The sequence below is a fragment of the Liolophura sinensis genome, chromosome 7 (assembly GCF_032854445.1).
Source record: "Liolophura sinensis isolate JHLJ2023 chromosome 7, CUHK_Ljap_v2, whole genome shotgun sequence".
In the NCBI taxonomy this organism is placed as follows: Eukaryota; Metazoa; Mollusca; class Polyplacophora; order Chitonida; family Chitonidae; genus Liolophura; species Liolophura sinensis.
Window position 1 is genome coordinate 54,999,020 of NC_088301.1, and position 16,979 is coordinate 55,015,998.

General features: G+C 37.7%; 1 protein-coding gene across 1 annotated transcript in view; it reads left to right on the forward strand.

The window, feature by feature from the left end:
• The window catches only part of LOC135470013 (FYVE, RhoGEF and PH domain-containing protein 5-like), a 40,302-nt gene extending 26,272 nt beyond the window's left edge, over nt 1–14,030 (forward strand). Inside the window, exons 8-22 of the mRNA XM_064748700.1 lie at nt 507–600; nt 1,158–1,208; nt 1,488–1,546; nt 1,926–1,997; nt 3,065–3,133; nt 3,734–3,814; nt 4,747–4,826; nt 5,303–5,405; nt 5,873–6,010; nt 6,277–6,376; nt 7,986–8,152; nt 9,202–9,324; nt 9,895–9,954; nt 10,275–10,372; nt 10,976–14,030. Of these exons, the coding sequence (XP_064604770.1) occupies nt 507–600; nt 1,158–1,208; nt 1,488–1,546; nt 1,926–1,997; nt 3,065–3,133; nt 3,734–3,814; nt 4,747–4,826; nt 5,303–5,405; nt 5,873–6,010; nt 6,277–6,376; nt 7,986–8,152; nt 9,202–9,324; nt 9,895–9,954; nt 10,275–10,372; nt 10,976–11,012 (1,332 nt within the window). The 3' untranslated portion in view covers nt 11,013–14,030. The remainder of the gene's footprint in view (nt 1–506; nt 601–1,157; nt 1,209–1,487; nt 1,547–1,925; nt 1,998–3,064; nt 3,134–3,733; nt 3,815–4,746; nt 4,827–5,302; nt 5,406–5,872; nt 6,011–6,276; nt 6,377–7,985; nt 8,153–9,201; nt 9,325–9,894; nt 9,955–10,274; nt 10,373–10,975) is intronic.
• Nucleotides 14,031–16,979: the final 2,949 nt, after the last annotated feature.

Here is a 16,979-nt window from a genome sequence, read left to right on the forward strand (position 1 = left end):
AAATGAACTATTTAGAAACTAGTGGTGGTTCTTGAAGAATTTCCAAATATAGGAAAACATATAAATATAGAGGGATATTTTTCATCTGTTGTGTTTAACCTGTTTAATCGTGTTTAATATACATGTCTATAATAGTCCCCAGGTTTCACCAATGAATGAACTGTGAATGAAAAAAATGAAGACTAACAACAAATCATTATGTGGGTTTCCATGTTGGACGCAAACTATTTTATGGTCTTACAGCACTCCTATGCAATGTATACAGTAAGATACTGGATATCATTTAGTCTACAACATAAAACTTCACCTCATCATACCTTTAGTATAGTGTTGATTAACATTAATATTATGTCATAGCCTATGTGCTACAGTAGGTGATTGCCACTTGCACATGCATTTATTACTTTATCTTTCATTTTGCCCAGTGAATCTTGGTCTGTAGAACTTCATTAAGTAATAAAGAGTAAAGTTCTATTTTTTTTTGTGTGTTTTTGTGTATTCCACAGATGACTCCAAAGTGTGCATCCTTAGCTCTCCAACATTATATGCTCAAACCAGTTCAGAGAATTCCACAATACAGACTACTTTTTAGGAAGGTGTGTGTAATATGTTTTGTCATAGAATTTTAGTTCTTGGTAGCAACTTTAGGATTTCATCATTCTGTCACGCCAGCAATGTCTGAACGGTCACTCCAGAACACTTTGACCGATTGTCTTCAAACTTTGTGTGGCGGTATGTTATCAGTGAGGTGGCTGGGATTGTTTATTAGCGATGTGATGTTGCTTACAACTTGGTTAACATTGTCTTGATAATAACTCATTCACACTATGAATGGTTACCTTAAAACTAAAAGTTGTAGGACATCACTGAGGGGACTGGCAGGATTGTTTCTTGTAGCAATGAAAGAAAAACAATATGGCCTCCATGACCATTTTTGCTCTTCAGCATTTGGTCGAATGAAGCTTAAGTTTCTAGTTAATTTTGACATTGGCTTGCAATGCTAAACCATTCATTATTTACAGAGCCTTGCTAAAATTCAGAGTGTATTTTTATTTAATAATAAATGTATTTAACATTATTGTTCTCTAAACAAATCAGTGCCAATGTTTATGGCAATCTCAGTTTTAATTACCTCATTCCGTTACTTTTACATGTAGATTATAAGAAGCACCTGACCCCTGATTCTCCAGATTACAAAGACACTAACAGTAAGTAACATGTATGTTTTTGAAATATACTCAACTTTTTCACTTACATGTATTATTTTCAATCTAGCTGCCTATATCATCTTCTGGATGAACATTTTAAAATGTAATTCTGACTACACAACTCTTATTTAAAATTAAATTACACTTGCTTATAAAATGGCAAAAAAAGAAAGAACATGAATTTACTTTTTTTTTAAACCTCACAACTTGAGGGTAATAAGTTTGTAGATTTTGCACTTATAATTTTATGTAATCTGTTGTATATTTGTCTTTACCCAGCGGCTCTCTCTATCGTCAGTGAAGTAGCGGACCATGCAAATGAGAGTATGAGATATGGGGTAAGGCAATAAATAACTGTTTAAAGCACCCACAAATTCAAAAGGGTTTTCATATTTAGAACAAGGTGTGCTGCAAGGCATGTTGAAATTTTTGTACATGTACCTTTACAATAACAATAGTAGCTGTCATCTTTGTCTAGCAGAACATTAAAATTACTATCACATTATGAGCATGGTTCAGGAAAGGTATAAGTTAGGTGTGCCAACAGATTTCCCTATCTACATGTATCACAGTCACTGACCAAAAACATTGTCTTGGATTCATTGTACAAGTGTTCATTAAAATATATGATTTTTTAAACAACCATTTCATGAAAATTTACTTCATATAGAAGGATATTTGTGAATCATGTAAAATAGGTTTTATCTATATTGTCAGGACAAAATACAGAAGCTGTTATCCATCCAGCACTCTCTCATCGGAAAGTTTGAAGTGATAAAGCCAGGACGTGTAAGTTCCAATTTTACTGTTATATCAACTTTGTGCTGATGGTAGAAGGTTAATTGAAAGTGGTTTTGAAAAATACATAGTCACTTCATGTGTTATAGATTTCAGTTACAGCCAAACACTACATGTCATTATTGCATGAAGTGACAAACTCTGTGGTCAAAATTAGTAGCCATGTAAATAAATACAGTGCATGGTATTTTTCAGTTGTAATGTAATTAATGATCAGTGATCTTCGCTCCATGTGCTTGCCAGGAGTAACTTCAGGTAACTCACATTTCATGTATATGTAGCCCATATTTTCAAAAGTGTAAAATGTGTTGGTGTGTGCGTGTCTTGATTTCCTTCCTAAACTTCTTGGTGTGTTTGTCTGCTATGAACCATGTTGTGGGAGACCTTGACTTTCAGCTGTCCTCTCTGTCAGTCACCTGCACTCGCTTTTTCTGCACAACATGTCTGTAATTATTGAATGAACTTGACCAGGGCAGTAAGCTTTCTGTGTTCTTTTCAATTTTTTATGATTACTTGTAGGGGCTACTTTTGTCATTTCTTAATCATTTACATTACCTTATGACTGTGTTACTCTTTTGCCACATGCATGTCTGCTCATACATTTTTCGGTGTTCCTGTTTGTTGACAAACATCATCTGTTGTATTGTTAGAAGATATAGAGCCCCATGAACCAAATTAGTCCTGAAACTTGGCAACATGGACTTAGATGATTTATTTGGGTTTTGAATTACGTGTGTATGTGCGTGTTTCTCATTACACAGAATTATATTGTGTAGTCCAATGGTTTCTTTTCTGAGCAGTATTTTCAAAGCTACTTTAATTAAACCAACTTCACAACTGGACAGACCAGTTATACGAAAATCCAGTAAATTGTATGTGTAGATAATGAAATTTATATCCATAGAAGATATTCAGTAATTAAGGGGGAGCAAACTCTAAAATGTAGATTTTTTGTATGATTAATAGCAGGTATTAATGACAAACTGATATTGTTGCTTGAACCACATAGACTGCATAGCATTAATCAATATCTGCAAAATGTCCTCGCTTTTTTTCAGGTTTTGCTTAAACAAGGGGAATTACTCAAGCTGTCAAGAAAAGAGATGCAGCCTAGGATGTTCTTCCTGGTAGGTTCCCAACCTTTAAAAACGCTTTCTTTGTAAATAGCAAATCTTGAAAGCTTACAGCCAGGTTTACCAAACTTGAATATGTACAACATGCACTTTAGTCATTGGAAACTTAGATATCTAGCAGCACCTGACCATTTTAGTCTCCAAGCAATCGACAATCAGGGCCAAAGACTCCAAGTGGCATGATTGTATAGTCATTACTGTGGCTCATCAATTTGTATTCTTGACTTCGTTAATGTCTGTGCTTTCATTTTAGTGAGAAATCCCTTCATTGGAGAGTTTAGATTACTGGAATCTCTCTATCAGTTTAGGAAGAATGTTCTGATAGGATAAGTCAGTTTTCAGCTGGCTCAGCTGTCATTAGGTCATAAGTCCTAAAATGTCTGTGTGGACTTTATGGCCATTAAATACGATATGAATATACATGTGTGTAACTTATGGACATTAAGAGTGTTTTGTTCGTTCACATTAAAAACATACTAAAGTGTTCTTAGGATAACCTTTAAAGAATGCAGAATTATTTAAGGCTTGCTTTTTATATTTTTGTGAGCCTAAAAACTGTGCATAATAATTTAATTGTGTTACTTTCACTTTCAGTTCAGTGATGTTCTTCTTTATGCCACACCTATGGCTGGAGGTTACAAGCTTAATAATGTGTTGTCATTAACAAGTATGAAGGTAAAATAAAAGTGAAAAAAACCCGAAAAAAAGTCCATTTTTAAGAAACAGACAAGTGTCGTAAAATTTTGAATTAACTGCTGACAGTGACATTTTCCCCAGTAGACATCACTCTACCTTCCAAAAACTCTCCAAACACACGACATATTAATAATCGGGTAAATTGTGCAACCCAGTGATGACTAAAATTTCAGATCATTTTGTTCTCTAGTCTGTGTTGATAACAATTCTTTGAAAAAAATGATGTATTAAAGGAGAAGAATTTAAAAACATGACACCATAGGCTGAAAAGTGCACATATTTTTCTACCTGGTGCTGCGTACTGCATAATTTTGCCATTTTTCCTTGCCATACACGTAAAGTCTGAAAATGGCAAGGCTGGCATAAATCGCTGAGTCCATATCATCCTCCATCTTTAACACCCAGTAATTTATGCTAGGGTGTGTTTCCTCTCAGCCAATGAGAGTCGTTAAAACTGCCAGCTTGTTTGTGTAAACGCGGAACCTATGTCCAACATTTCGGTTTCCCGATCATCAAGCGGATAACGAACTGTTCACTGTTCGTTACCTTCAGGGAAAAAGAGTTCTAAAAAAAAAAAGAGTACAGTTGGAAATGTACCAACTGCATTTCACAATTTCCGACGGCAATTCTCCTCCTAACACAGAAGACTTCAGGACTTGCTCTTGGGCAAAATGGAGTCGCCCACAGTGAATTTTGGTGCTGACTTTATTTATAATTTATCAACTTGAGGTACATATCAGAATTTTTTTTATGGCACATGCAGGGAAAAGCATACTCTTTTCAGTGGTGTTTGATTGATATTTAAAAAGAAAAACGTTGTATTAATAAAGCACTAGATTTTGAAAATATCATTACAAATATTAAAGAAAAAAATTAAGAATAATAGTAAATCAGATATTCTCTTACTTCAGGTTGGTGATGAGAATCAAGAGGACTACAAGAATGAATTCAGTATCATCAGCATACAAAGGTCATTCACTCTTGCAACAAGGTCAGAGCCCATATACACACCTTTATCAAGTAAACTTGAATATGAATCACCGAAAAGATAACCATCAACTTCTTGATTCATTCAGATTGAGTTGAGGCTGTTCAGTATTAAAGTTGCATTTTATCATGCAAATAGGTCAACATACATATACATGAAAGCAGATGGATGAAGGCCCAATTTTAGGTGAAAGTGTTTTATCTTGGACATGTATTAAGTTCAAAAATCAGGGTGTTGTAGATAATTTGCTTTGTAAACACAAAATAATTCATGGTAAGTGTAAAGTGTTTTGCCTCGGACCAGTATTATAGGTGAAAAGCATTGTGTTGTAGATAATGTATATAAATGCCCAAATAATTGATGGGAAGTGTGAAGTGTTAGGCTTCCAATACGTCCAATAAAATGAAGGTCAGTCAGCTTTAGATAATGTACTGCATATGCACATGTCATTCTGAAAAATGTGCATGTTTCCCTTTCAGGACAGCAGAGGAGAAAGAAGAATGGCTTTCAGCCCTGAGGAATGCCATCAAAGAGCACTCTCATAAACGAAGCACATTTCAATTTGGTCATCATAGTTCCCAGGTACCATTTCACCTGATTCAGCTACATGGACATTCAGGGACTTTGCATTTGGGATCAAAATATTATTGTTGAACTCCCATTGTGGCAAAACTGTATTAGTTTATATCACAACTTTTGTCCTTGCATTTGACTAGTTCTAGGTAACCCTTTGTTAGTACTGTGATTCTTCAACATTTTCATGTGTTTGCAAGGTGTCCAACCAATGTACTTTTGAAAGTTGCTCTTTCACATGCTACAAGGTTGAGGAATTAGTGTATACTGAAGGGCATGTGACAGTTTCAAAGAGTGGATTTGCCTGTAATTCTGTACAAATTCATTTGTTGTTATATACCATCCCAAGAAAAAGCCCTACGAGCTTCCACTGTACCTGAAGGCACTTTTTTTATTGGCATAAAATGACATCCCAAAATTTATAATATATTCAAATTTACCAAACTTGTTTTTTGTTACGTTTTTTGTTCATGCAGCCAGATTTGAACCGTGATTTCACCCTGGGTAGTAAGGCACCAGTCTGGATTCCAGACTCCAGAGTTACTATGTGCATGATGTGTACGGTGGAGTTCACAGTTACTTGGAGGAGGCACCACTGCCGTGCCTGTGGAAAGGTTAATAGTTCACTGACTTTATTCACACATTAAGATTCTGTGTAATTTCAGTTTGTAAATCCCAATTCATGGATTTAATTCTTTAATAATTAGATATAATTATTCCTTTCTAATCAAATTTCTGAGACCTTAGGTATGGATATGAAAGTTAGAAAGATACTTTGTTTGTTAGTAAATGTTGTATAGTTAATGTTGTCTTTAGAATATTTCTGTATAATAACTGTTGAGGTATTCAATGACTAACCCAAGGTTGTCCTTGACACTAGGTTGTCTGTGGCAGCTGTTCTGACAACAAGGCACCTTTGCAATACTTGGAATACAAAGCTAGTCGAGTCTGTGATGAATGTTATGAAAATCTACAAGATGGTAAGTTATGTCTTCTTTGACATACCACACATTTGCATGTGTAAGTGGAGCACAAATAATTTCTGAGTGAAATTCCAGAAGGAAAAGAAATGTTTTGTTAATGTATGTACCCTGATTCCACAACCTTTTTGCATATAAAAGATCAACTTTCAGTACAACTTAACCACATTTTTAATTTGATTTTGTGGACAAAACTAGCGTTGTAGATTATCCCCTTGCCTGCTAGTTATCACCCACTCTCCATGCCCTACACATGGGAAGGTCTGCAACCTGCAGATGGTTGTGGGTTTCTCCCGGGCTCTGCCCGGTTTCCACCCACCATAATGCTGGCCACCGTCGTGCAAGTGAAATATTCTTGAGTATGGCGTAAAACACCGATCAAATAAATAAATAAATAAATAAATCCATGCCCTGCAAGGCTTAATCCACAATTATTGCTTTCCCTCATTGGCCTCATCCTTAATGTAAATTTCTTTCCATGCCCTACAAGGCTACATCTTATACTTATACTTTCTCTCCATGGCTTCATCCTTAACCTACAGTTTCTCTGTAAGTCCTACAAGGCTTCCATGCTCTGCAAGGCTTTATCATTAGATGTTTTCTCTCCATGCCCTGCAAGGCTTCAACATCAATTTCTTTTCTCTCTGTGCCTTATCAGGCTTTATCCACAATTATTGCTTTCTCCCTATGCCCTACAAAGGCTTCATCCACTATTATGCTCTCTCCCCATGACCTTCCAGGCTCCATCCACAATCTGTTCTTTCACCCCATAAACCTACATGTACCAGGCTCCATCCACAATCTATGCTTTCTACCCATGACCTACCCGGCTCCATCCACAATCTGTTCTTTCACCCCATAAACCTACATGTACCAGGCTTTATCCACAATCTGTTCTTTCTCCCCATGACCTACCCGGCTCCATCCACAATCTGTTCTTTCACCCCATAAACCTACATGTACCAGGCTCCATCCACAATCTGGTCTTTCTCCCCATGACCTACATGTACCAGGCTCCATCCACAATCTATGCTTTCTACCCATGACCTACCAGGCTCCATCCACAATCTGTTCTTTCTCCCCATGACCTACATGTACCAGGCTTCATCCACAATGTATGCTTTCTACCCATGACCTACCAGGCTCCATCCACAGTCTGTTCTTTCTCCCCATGACCTACATGTACCAGGCTTTATCCACAATCTATGCTTTCTACCCATGACCTACCAGGCTCCATCCACAGTCTGTTCTTTCTCCCCATGACCTACATGTACCAGGCTTTATCCACAATCTATGCTTTCTACCCATGACCTACCAGGCTCCATCCACAATCTGTTCTTTCTCCCCATGACCTACATGTACCAGGCTCCATCCACAATCTGTGCTTTCCACCCATGACCTACCCGGCTCCATCCACAATCTGTTCTTTCTCCCCATGACCTACAAGTACCAGGCTTCATCCACAATGTATGCTTTCTACCCATGACCTACTAGGCTTCAACAGCAATTTATACTTTCTCTATACCCTATAAAAGTATACCATAAAACTCCATTTCCATTAATTAAGGTTGTAAAACTGATGATGCTGTACATTTCATTGTTTCACCAGACATAGAAGAGAAGAGCAAAAGTCTTGGGCGGGGTGAAGCCCTGGACACATCAGACACCACTGGGTTAAGCATGGCCAGTCTTAAGGCCAGGTTTATGAAAATCCGCAGAAGTGCAAGGACTCTGAGAGGATCAGGGGCAAAACGACGACCAGCTGTCCTGAAAGAGGTGAGAGGGTTAAGGCTGTATAATAAAATGTTGGCTAACTTTGATCGAATGGCATTGTTGTCTCTGACCAAAACATCTTGAGAAAAGAGTTTGCTTATAAAATTTGAACATATTTATCTCACAGGCTGGTGAACTCAATGTCATCAAACTGTTTAGCAGGAGAATAGGGTTCCTGTGCACCCAGATATACTTTTAATATGCGTTTTTTGATGTTTCATCTCAGAATATTGTAAACTTGGGCATTTTTGAAGCCCTCTTGGATTTTTGATGAAATCTTTTAAATGTGGTATTTTTTAGTGGGCAATCAATTACGGGAATATTAGATTTCATGGATTAACATGTACAGTCTAGCCAGATCATGTGGTTCACAGTCTACATGTACATCAATGGCAATATGTTAAGCACTGTATCAGATTGTCAAAACCCAATATTACCATACTGGTATGAGTATGATGTAGCCACCATCTGGGATTCTAATTGGATTATAATTGGAGGCTACCTCTTCTTCTGTATGTGGGGCATTGGTGACAAGAAGTGGTGGATGATGCACGGGTGGCTGTTTGTACAGCCTTAAGTGTAGGATAGTTTTTTGCTATTGTATGTAACTTGACAGAGGTCGGTGGTTTACCCTAGGCACTTTTTATGAGTGAAAATTTGGCACTAAGCAAGAATCAAATAAATGAACGACAGGATTATAGCCATTACACACAATGAATACATGTATAGACAATACAGCTTCTTCATCGGACAATTGAAATTCCACTATGACTGTTCTTCCTTTTTGTGAAACTACAGTAAGTATTTCAGTTCTTTATTTTGTATGAGGTTTCAAGCTATACCAAGGAATAAATGTATTTCAGTTGTATAACAGTGATCAGGGTTATGGGTTGAAGGAATCAAGACAGGCTCCAAGAGAATTACTACTTCCGGTGCCTGGCAGACTGACTGCAACAAGACCAATGATATAGCCTAGTAAAACTGGAAATAAACATGTATCAGAAGAGAAGAGTTAACACCTGCTCCAAAAGTATATTCTTAATATTTTTCAGGTTCATGCCACAGATGAGGGGTCCACAACAAGTGGTTATCTGAAGCAGCAGAAAGGAAGAAAATGGCGAAAACTTTGGTTTGTACTGAAAGACAAGGTCTTGTACGCCTACAAAGCCAGCAAGGTATGAATTGTATTCAGGTCACTTGTTTGAACAAGGGGGTAGGGATAGAAGGTGAATGGGGATTTGGGCAAGGTGGGTGGTATATATTTTAACAGTCCTGATCCGCATGTCTGTTACACATGTATCTCAGAAACATTTAATGCTATTCTTCCAAAAACAAGGCATATGTCTTTAGGCCAAAACTAGGGCTCACAGGGTATTACCCTTCTGTATTGTCATAATAAATAATTGGCATCAAGTTTTCCCACTAAACCTTGTCATTCTCAAATTGCAGACAATATCCAGAGCCAGCTCATGATGGTTTCCTCTCCGGCCATATACGGGAAGGTTTGCAATAACCTTTGGATGGTCGTGGGTTTCCCCTGGACTCTGCCAAGTTTCCTCCCACCACAGTGCTGGTCACCGTTGTATTAGCGAAATATTGTTCAGTATGGCGTAAAACAGCAATCAAATCAATAAATAATAAATCAATATCCAGAGAATAAACTGAAGAGGAGAACAGGTATTACACTCTGCTCCTACCGCAGTTATGTGACTGCAGTTGTGACCAATTATGATTTTTGTCTTCAGGATATGGCTGCTATAGAGAGCTACCCACTCTTGGGATATGAGATCGTAAAGATGACTGAAGTAAGCCCGAGTACAGTTTAGTAAATTTAGTGAAGTTTCATATTTTCATTATACCTAGCTATTAAAATAAGTTGCTGTCCCAGATGCAGTCTGATTGTTGGTACCAAATATCAGGTGACCTTAATTAATGTCTTGGTCTCAGTTTGGAAATAATGATCTCTACATACGATAAATACATAATAGTTCAATCTTCATGGGGCCCATTTTACAAAGCTATCACAACATTATGTCAGACTCATTTACTACGGTGATGTTTATCTTTCATGTTGCATGAAAGTTACACCAGGTGCAAATCTTTAAAACTACTTTTGTGTTCACAGTCATATGATGGTGTAGATCCGGGCCTGGTTTTTCAGTGCAAACACAGAAACACTGATCCACTTGTCTTCAGAACTGACAACACTGCTACAACTGATAGGTAAATACATGTAGATATGAAATGTGTCCTTAATAAGACTCATTCCATGCATGCTTTTTAGTAAAAAGGCATTTGTTGCAATGCAATAAAACCATAGTAGTGTTAAATATTGGAATGATAGCACAAAGTTATATTACATGAATGAGGGAAAGAATAGTCCTCATAGACATTTTTTAAAGAAAACAGCTGTGAGGTGGATTAGTTTTTATCTTGTGAATAAATAAGAAATGTGAGCTCACCTATGGTTCATCTTGCAGCTCCTAGGCTCTGTTGTGATAGTAAGTACTTTCTAGGTAAGACAGTGTAGAAAAAGCATGACCTTGGGCCATTGAGAGGTGCAGAAATGTTTTTCAACTCCATAGAATATACTCATTTAAAACAGTTCGCTCCAGCTGCTGGTTAGCTACAGACAATGCTTCTTCATTATTACCTACAAAGAAGCAATTTTTCACACATATCCAGCGCCCACTTACTGTTCATAGTGGAGTGCCACCTGAAAGGAGGTATTTCAATGGAACACATTGATATTCACAGCAAATATACTGCCTTATTCTGAGATAATTTTCTGAACATTAAATAATAATTTTACTTTTATTTTCCCAGGTGGGTTGAACTGATGACAGATGCTTCAGTTGCCTGACTTCTGCCTCAGATCTCTAACCTTTCACATACATACCAGTATACCAAGTGAGAAGTACGAAAATGTTTCGAAACATTTCTCAGATGGGATATAAGTCTTTAGAGTCCATATCAACAGAAACATGCAGATCCTAGTCTCTGCGAATGAACATGTGAACATCGAATAGGCTAACCATAACACTGTCTTGAATCTAAACATCCATAAGGGCAGGCCATATGCCTACATGTATTGTACCTGAATTGCACCTCAATGTAAATGGCAGAATGGTAATTCTTTCCCAGAACCTATGTTACATGTTAATAGCAGAAAGTGAGACTAACAATTTTCCGGATAAAAGCATTATTTGTTTTCATAGTGGGCCAGATGCAGAGTGAACTATTCCTAATTCTTATAACACTGAGTATTTCTTACATATAGTCATAAGGCTAGCTTGTTATTTGAATTTGCCACGTGGTCAAAAGACTTGCTTGTTATTTGAATTTCCAACATGTGGTCTAAAGGCTAGCTTGTTACTTGACTGCCTACATGTTCTGTCATTTCTGTCATTTGCCTTTGGTACTGCATGTACATGTCAAACATCAAACTGCCAAAAACCATACAGTCTAAACATTTTCCTTGATGTTAATTGCACAATTATGACATTTTATGTCTGAAGATTTGTGGCAAACCATTCTAAGGTGCACTATTTGTTTAAATGTATACGGAACATTCAGGGATATACACCTATATAACTACATGTACAGGTAGAGTGTATTCTCAGTGTTGGCGTACATGTGTACATGTGTATATAGCATAGAGTGGTAAACACCTACATTAAGTGTCTGCATGATACATGTTACATTGTAGCTTCTTCAGTACATGCTACATTGTGGCTTCCCTAATACAAGTACACCCATATAAAAAATAAAGGTTATAGTATACTCCTGTTCTTTTTCAAACTCTGGATCTCTGCAAATCATTGCTTTGATATGTAGATGTCGCAGGTTGTGAAACATTCCAAAGTAGTGCTATGGGCTTGTCTGAAAGAAAGCAGAAGTCTTCTCTGTCCATGCTGATGTAACCATCTGATTGTAAAGCTTTGTGGATTTTTGTTTTAGTTTGATGTTTGATTTCTACTCCATTTTTGGCTTACTTAATCCCAAAATGGAACATTATCTGGTGGTGGATCAGGAAAGGCTACATGTAATTTGTACAGCTATGAGTATCACTGTATTTATACAAATTTAGTACCATCTATTAAACAGTTCAAGTTTATGAAAATAAGAATTATAGAATTATGATCATGTGCATGCAAATACTCTTATGAAAAATTTTATGGAAATATGAACATGAAACTTTGTTGTGAAATTACTCATCAGGTATTAAGCCAAGGAAGTGTTTTTGTTAAAAAAAATGTTATATAGTTTTAATTTATTTTTTTTATGCCAAGGTATAAAAGAACTGTTTCATGTTTTAATAGTTATTTTTCTTTTTTCTTCTTTTCTTCGTTATAAAAACACTGATATTAATCATGTCATTTCACTCCTCCACTGTTTATTAGTTCCACTTTTGGTTTTAGTGCTACACTTATTCAGTTGTATATCTGACTCATACTCAGCTGTCTTTGGTTTAGAAGATTTTGTCTAGTGTTTTCAGAAAGGAGCTAACATTCTTGTGAATGTCACCACAGGGTGTGAAATATTGGATGTGTAAAAGTGTATTAAAAGTTAAGTAAGACTTAAATCTTAATGCAAATCTTGTCCTAGTCAATGTATACGAAACTGTTGGAACTGTTACACTTGTATAGTTTTGAAGAACTTAACAGTACAGTTCGTACTATGACCCAGCATGTTTGAGAAACAGAAAAGGCTACTTATGACATGCATTTCTACTTATGTTGAAAGTCACTTGATATAAATTTCATTAACATTTATTTATGAACCCATGAAAATATATTATGGAAGGAAATAAATTTCTACAAGAAAACCAGTTGATAAATAAGATTATGAATGCCTTGTAGACTTTGTAATAGTGAATGCTTTACATGTGTGCTCTTTATCCTGAATCATAATACATTCTGTACTACAAGGTGATCATTAAATTTTTGTTTACATAATGTTAAAATATTGTTGTGCTCTGCTTGTTGAGAAAAAAAAAATGACTGTGATGGTGCAATGCTTTTTTCATACTTGTAAAGTATTTAATACATGTACATTTATATGGTAAAGCATAAACAAGAGCATGGGTTGACATGTATTTGGATATATTGTGAATTAGTGTTGGAAAAATATGTAGCAGAAAGTCTTTATTTAAAGGAACTTTTAACTGCAATAACCTATTAAAAGAGCTAATACAATTTTTATTTTTGAGTATAGGATAAACCCATAAAACATTTTGTTGTTACCTGTGTCTGTTTACCATACTAGTACGTTGTATATTCCCCAGTGCTATGTTCGTGTGTGTGTATTTCCTTGGCCATCAATCTACAGAGTATTAACGTCCCCCCATGTTTACAATGGGTTAGAGGGGATAGCACCAAGTATGTAGTACTGGTACCTAGAGTACAGGTGCATTTGTCATTAAATTCTAGGTGCCTCTCAAGTGAATATTCCCTGTGAGGCCTGGCTTAGTATATTTCCATAATATTCTGGTCACAATCAGGCTTTGTTACACTGGACTATTTAAGTTTGTCTGCACTGGATATACCGTATATTCCCAAATTTCTCCATCAGCCTCACTCACCTACAGCTTACAACCATCTGCTGCCCATTATAAACCAGAATATGACCTACACATATTTAGGTAGCCTGTGGGGCATGAATCACAGATGAAATTGGCCATAATTGGCAAGGCCAATTACTACATGTATGTCCAGCCATTTATCATTGGTTGTTGAGTAGTAGGTGTAAATAATTGTAGACCTACTGTTACATGTATATTTAGATATGCATAATCATCATAATTTCTGTTTGTTTGCTTGTGTATCCCATGCAGGATTTACATATATAACATTTATTCATGTGCCAAAATATGTGCTTATTGAATAAAACTTGCTATATTATCTTCATGATCATAATTTCTTGTGGTTATAGGAAGGTACATGTATGTAAGCAAAGATATGTTTATACATGTGGCCGATGTGGTCAGCATGCCAGCATGGTGCAATAACCGAGGAGCCTCTCACTATTGTGGTCGCTGTGAGTTCAACTCATGCTGGCCTCCTCTCCGATTGTGCGTGAGAATGTCAGCAAGCTTTGCATGGTCGCGAGTTTCCCCGAGGCTTGACCATGGCGTAAAGCACCAGTCAAATAAAAGAAATACATGGATGAAGTTGTAGATTGACCGTACAAAACAGTATTGTGATGGTGTATGATGATGGTTTGTTATCAGCTTTCATACCGCTCTCAATCCACCAATTTTTCATTTTGTAACTGCGGCTGATGTCACACAGGCCAGACCCCAGTGTTACATTGACCACTCTTGTCACACACACCCTTACGTCACATTGACCACTTGTCACCCAGAGCGCAATGTTACATTGACAACACTTGTCACGCACACCCTTATGTCTCATTGACCACTTGTCACCCAGAGCGCAATGTTACATTGACCACACTTGTCACATCGACAACTTCTGTCACCCAGAGCCTAATGTCACATCGACCCCTATCTCACATTGACCACTCTTGTCACTCAGAGCCCGATGTTACATTGACCACTCTTGTCACTCAGAGCCCGATGTTACATTGACCACTCTTGTCACTCAGAGCCCGATGTTACATTGACCACTCTTGTCACATTGACCACTTTTGTCTCCCAGAGCCCAGTGTCACATCGACCCCTATCTCACATTGACCACTCTTGTCACTCAGAGCCTGATGTTACATTGACCACTCTTGTCACATTGACCACTTTTGTCTCCCAGAGCCCAGTGTCACATCGACCCCTATCTCACATTGACCACTCTTGTCACTCAGAGCCTGATGTTACATTGACCACTCTTGTCACTCAGAGCCCGATGTTACATTGACCACTCTTGTCACTCAGAGCCCGATGTTACATTGACCACTCTTGTCACATTGACCACTTTTGTCTCCCAGAGCCCAGTGTCACATCGACCACTGTCACACAGACCCCAATGTCGCATAGACTACTCTGTCACACAGACCACTATGTCACATTGACCACTCTGTCACACAGACTCCTATGTTACATTGACCACCCTTGTCACCCAGAGCCCAATGTTACATTGACCACTCTTGTCACACAGGCTGCAATGTCACATTGACCACTCTTGTCACGAAGAGTTCAATGTGACACAGACCGCTATGTCACATTGACAACTCAGACACAGACCACTATGTCACATTGACTATTCTGTTACGCAGACCCCTTTGTCACATTGACTATTCTGTCACACAGACCCATGTCACATTGACTATTCTGTCTCAGACCCCTATATCACATTGACTATTCTGTCACACAGACCCATGTCACATTGACTATTCTGTCACACAGACCCATGTCACATTGACTATTCTGTCACAGACCCCTATATCACATAGACTATTCTGTCACACAGACCCATGTCACATTGACTATTCTGTCACACAGACCCATGTCACATTGACTATTCTGTCTCAGACCCCTATATCACATTGACTATTCTGTCACACAGACCCATGTCACATTGACTATTCTGTCACACAGACCCATGTCACATTGACTATTCTGTCTCAGACCCCTATATCACATTGACTATTCTGTCACACAGACTCCTTTGTCACATTGACTATTCTGTTACGCAGACCCCTTTGTCACATTGACTATTCTGTCACACAGACCCATGTCACATTGACTATTCTGTCTCAGACCCCTATATCACATTGACTATTCTGTCACACAGACCCGTGTCACATTGACTATTCTGTCACAGACCCCTATATCACATTGACTATTCTGTCACACAGACCCCAATGTCACATTCACTATTCTGTCACACAGATCTCTCATTGACCACTCTTGTTACCCAGAGCCCAAAGTCACATTGACCACTCTGTCACACAGACCCTTACGTCACATTGACCACTCTTTGTCACTCAGAGACCAATGTCACATTGACCACTCTGTCACACAGGTCTCTATGTCACATTGACATGTGGTGTGTAGGTTCTTTGCAAAGAGATTTGCCTATACATCGGTCTTTTGCGTTGAATTGGTAGGTCTTCTGCGGGATAAATCGTTATTTAGCTATTCACTGATAAACATACCGAAATATATGGTGTCAGGATCTTGTCAATAAGCATGTAACAGTTTCCTGCTGCGTGTAATCCACATTGTACCGCTCTTTGTCACATGCACTGCGTCATTATCAATATAGGCCTATTTCATTAATTCTGTTTAAGGATACTCGTTGGCTCATGCCCCTAAGCGATGTATACCAGTTTTTACACCAATCTTGAAAACAGAAGTGATGAATGAAAGCGCTGTATGTGATGTCATACGACCACCTCTGTTAGACTTGATCTTCTAATGAATCACTGGACGGAGGGTAACTTCCCACCTCAACCCCAACTGCACTAACCTATATAAGGCAGATTCTGTAAAATTGTCATCGAATATGAATGAACCGCTTATATCAGACTATATTCATGCACACGTAGTATATAACTAAAACTTTTACACAGAAAGGCCTCGAGTATAATAGAAGAGATGGAATATATAGCCATATACAAGACCACTTGTCTTCTATAATTATACATGATGAGCCCATCCGTACATGACATGCAATCCCGTGGGGAAATTTCCGTGGGGAAAGCTCACAAGTAACTCGCCAAAGGTCTGTGTTTTATACCCCGGGCATTCTGTGTATGTACACGGTGTATATTTACTTTTCTGTTGGTCTGTCGGTCGACCGTTCAGATTTTGAGTAAATAGTAATTCATTTAACAAGGAACCTGGGTGCACTAGGAAGTCAGTTCTTTTAGG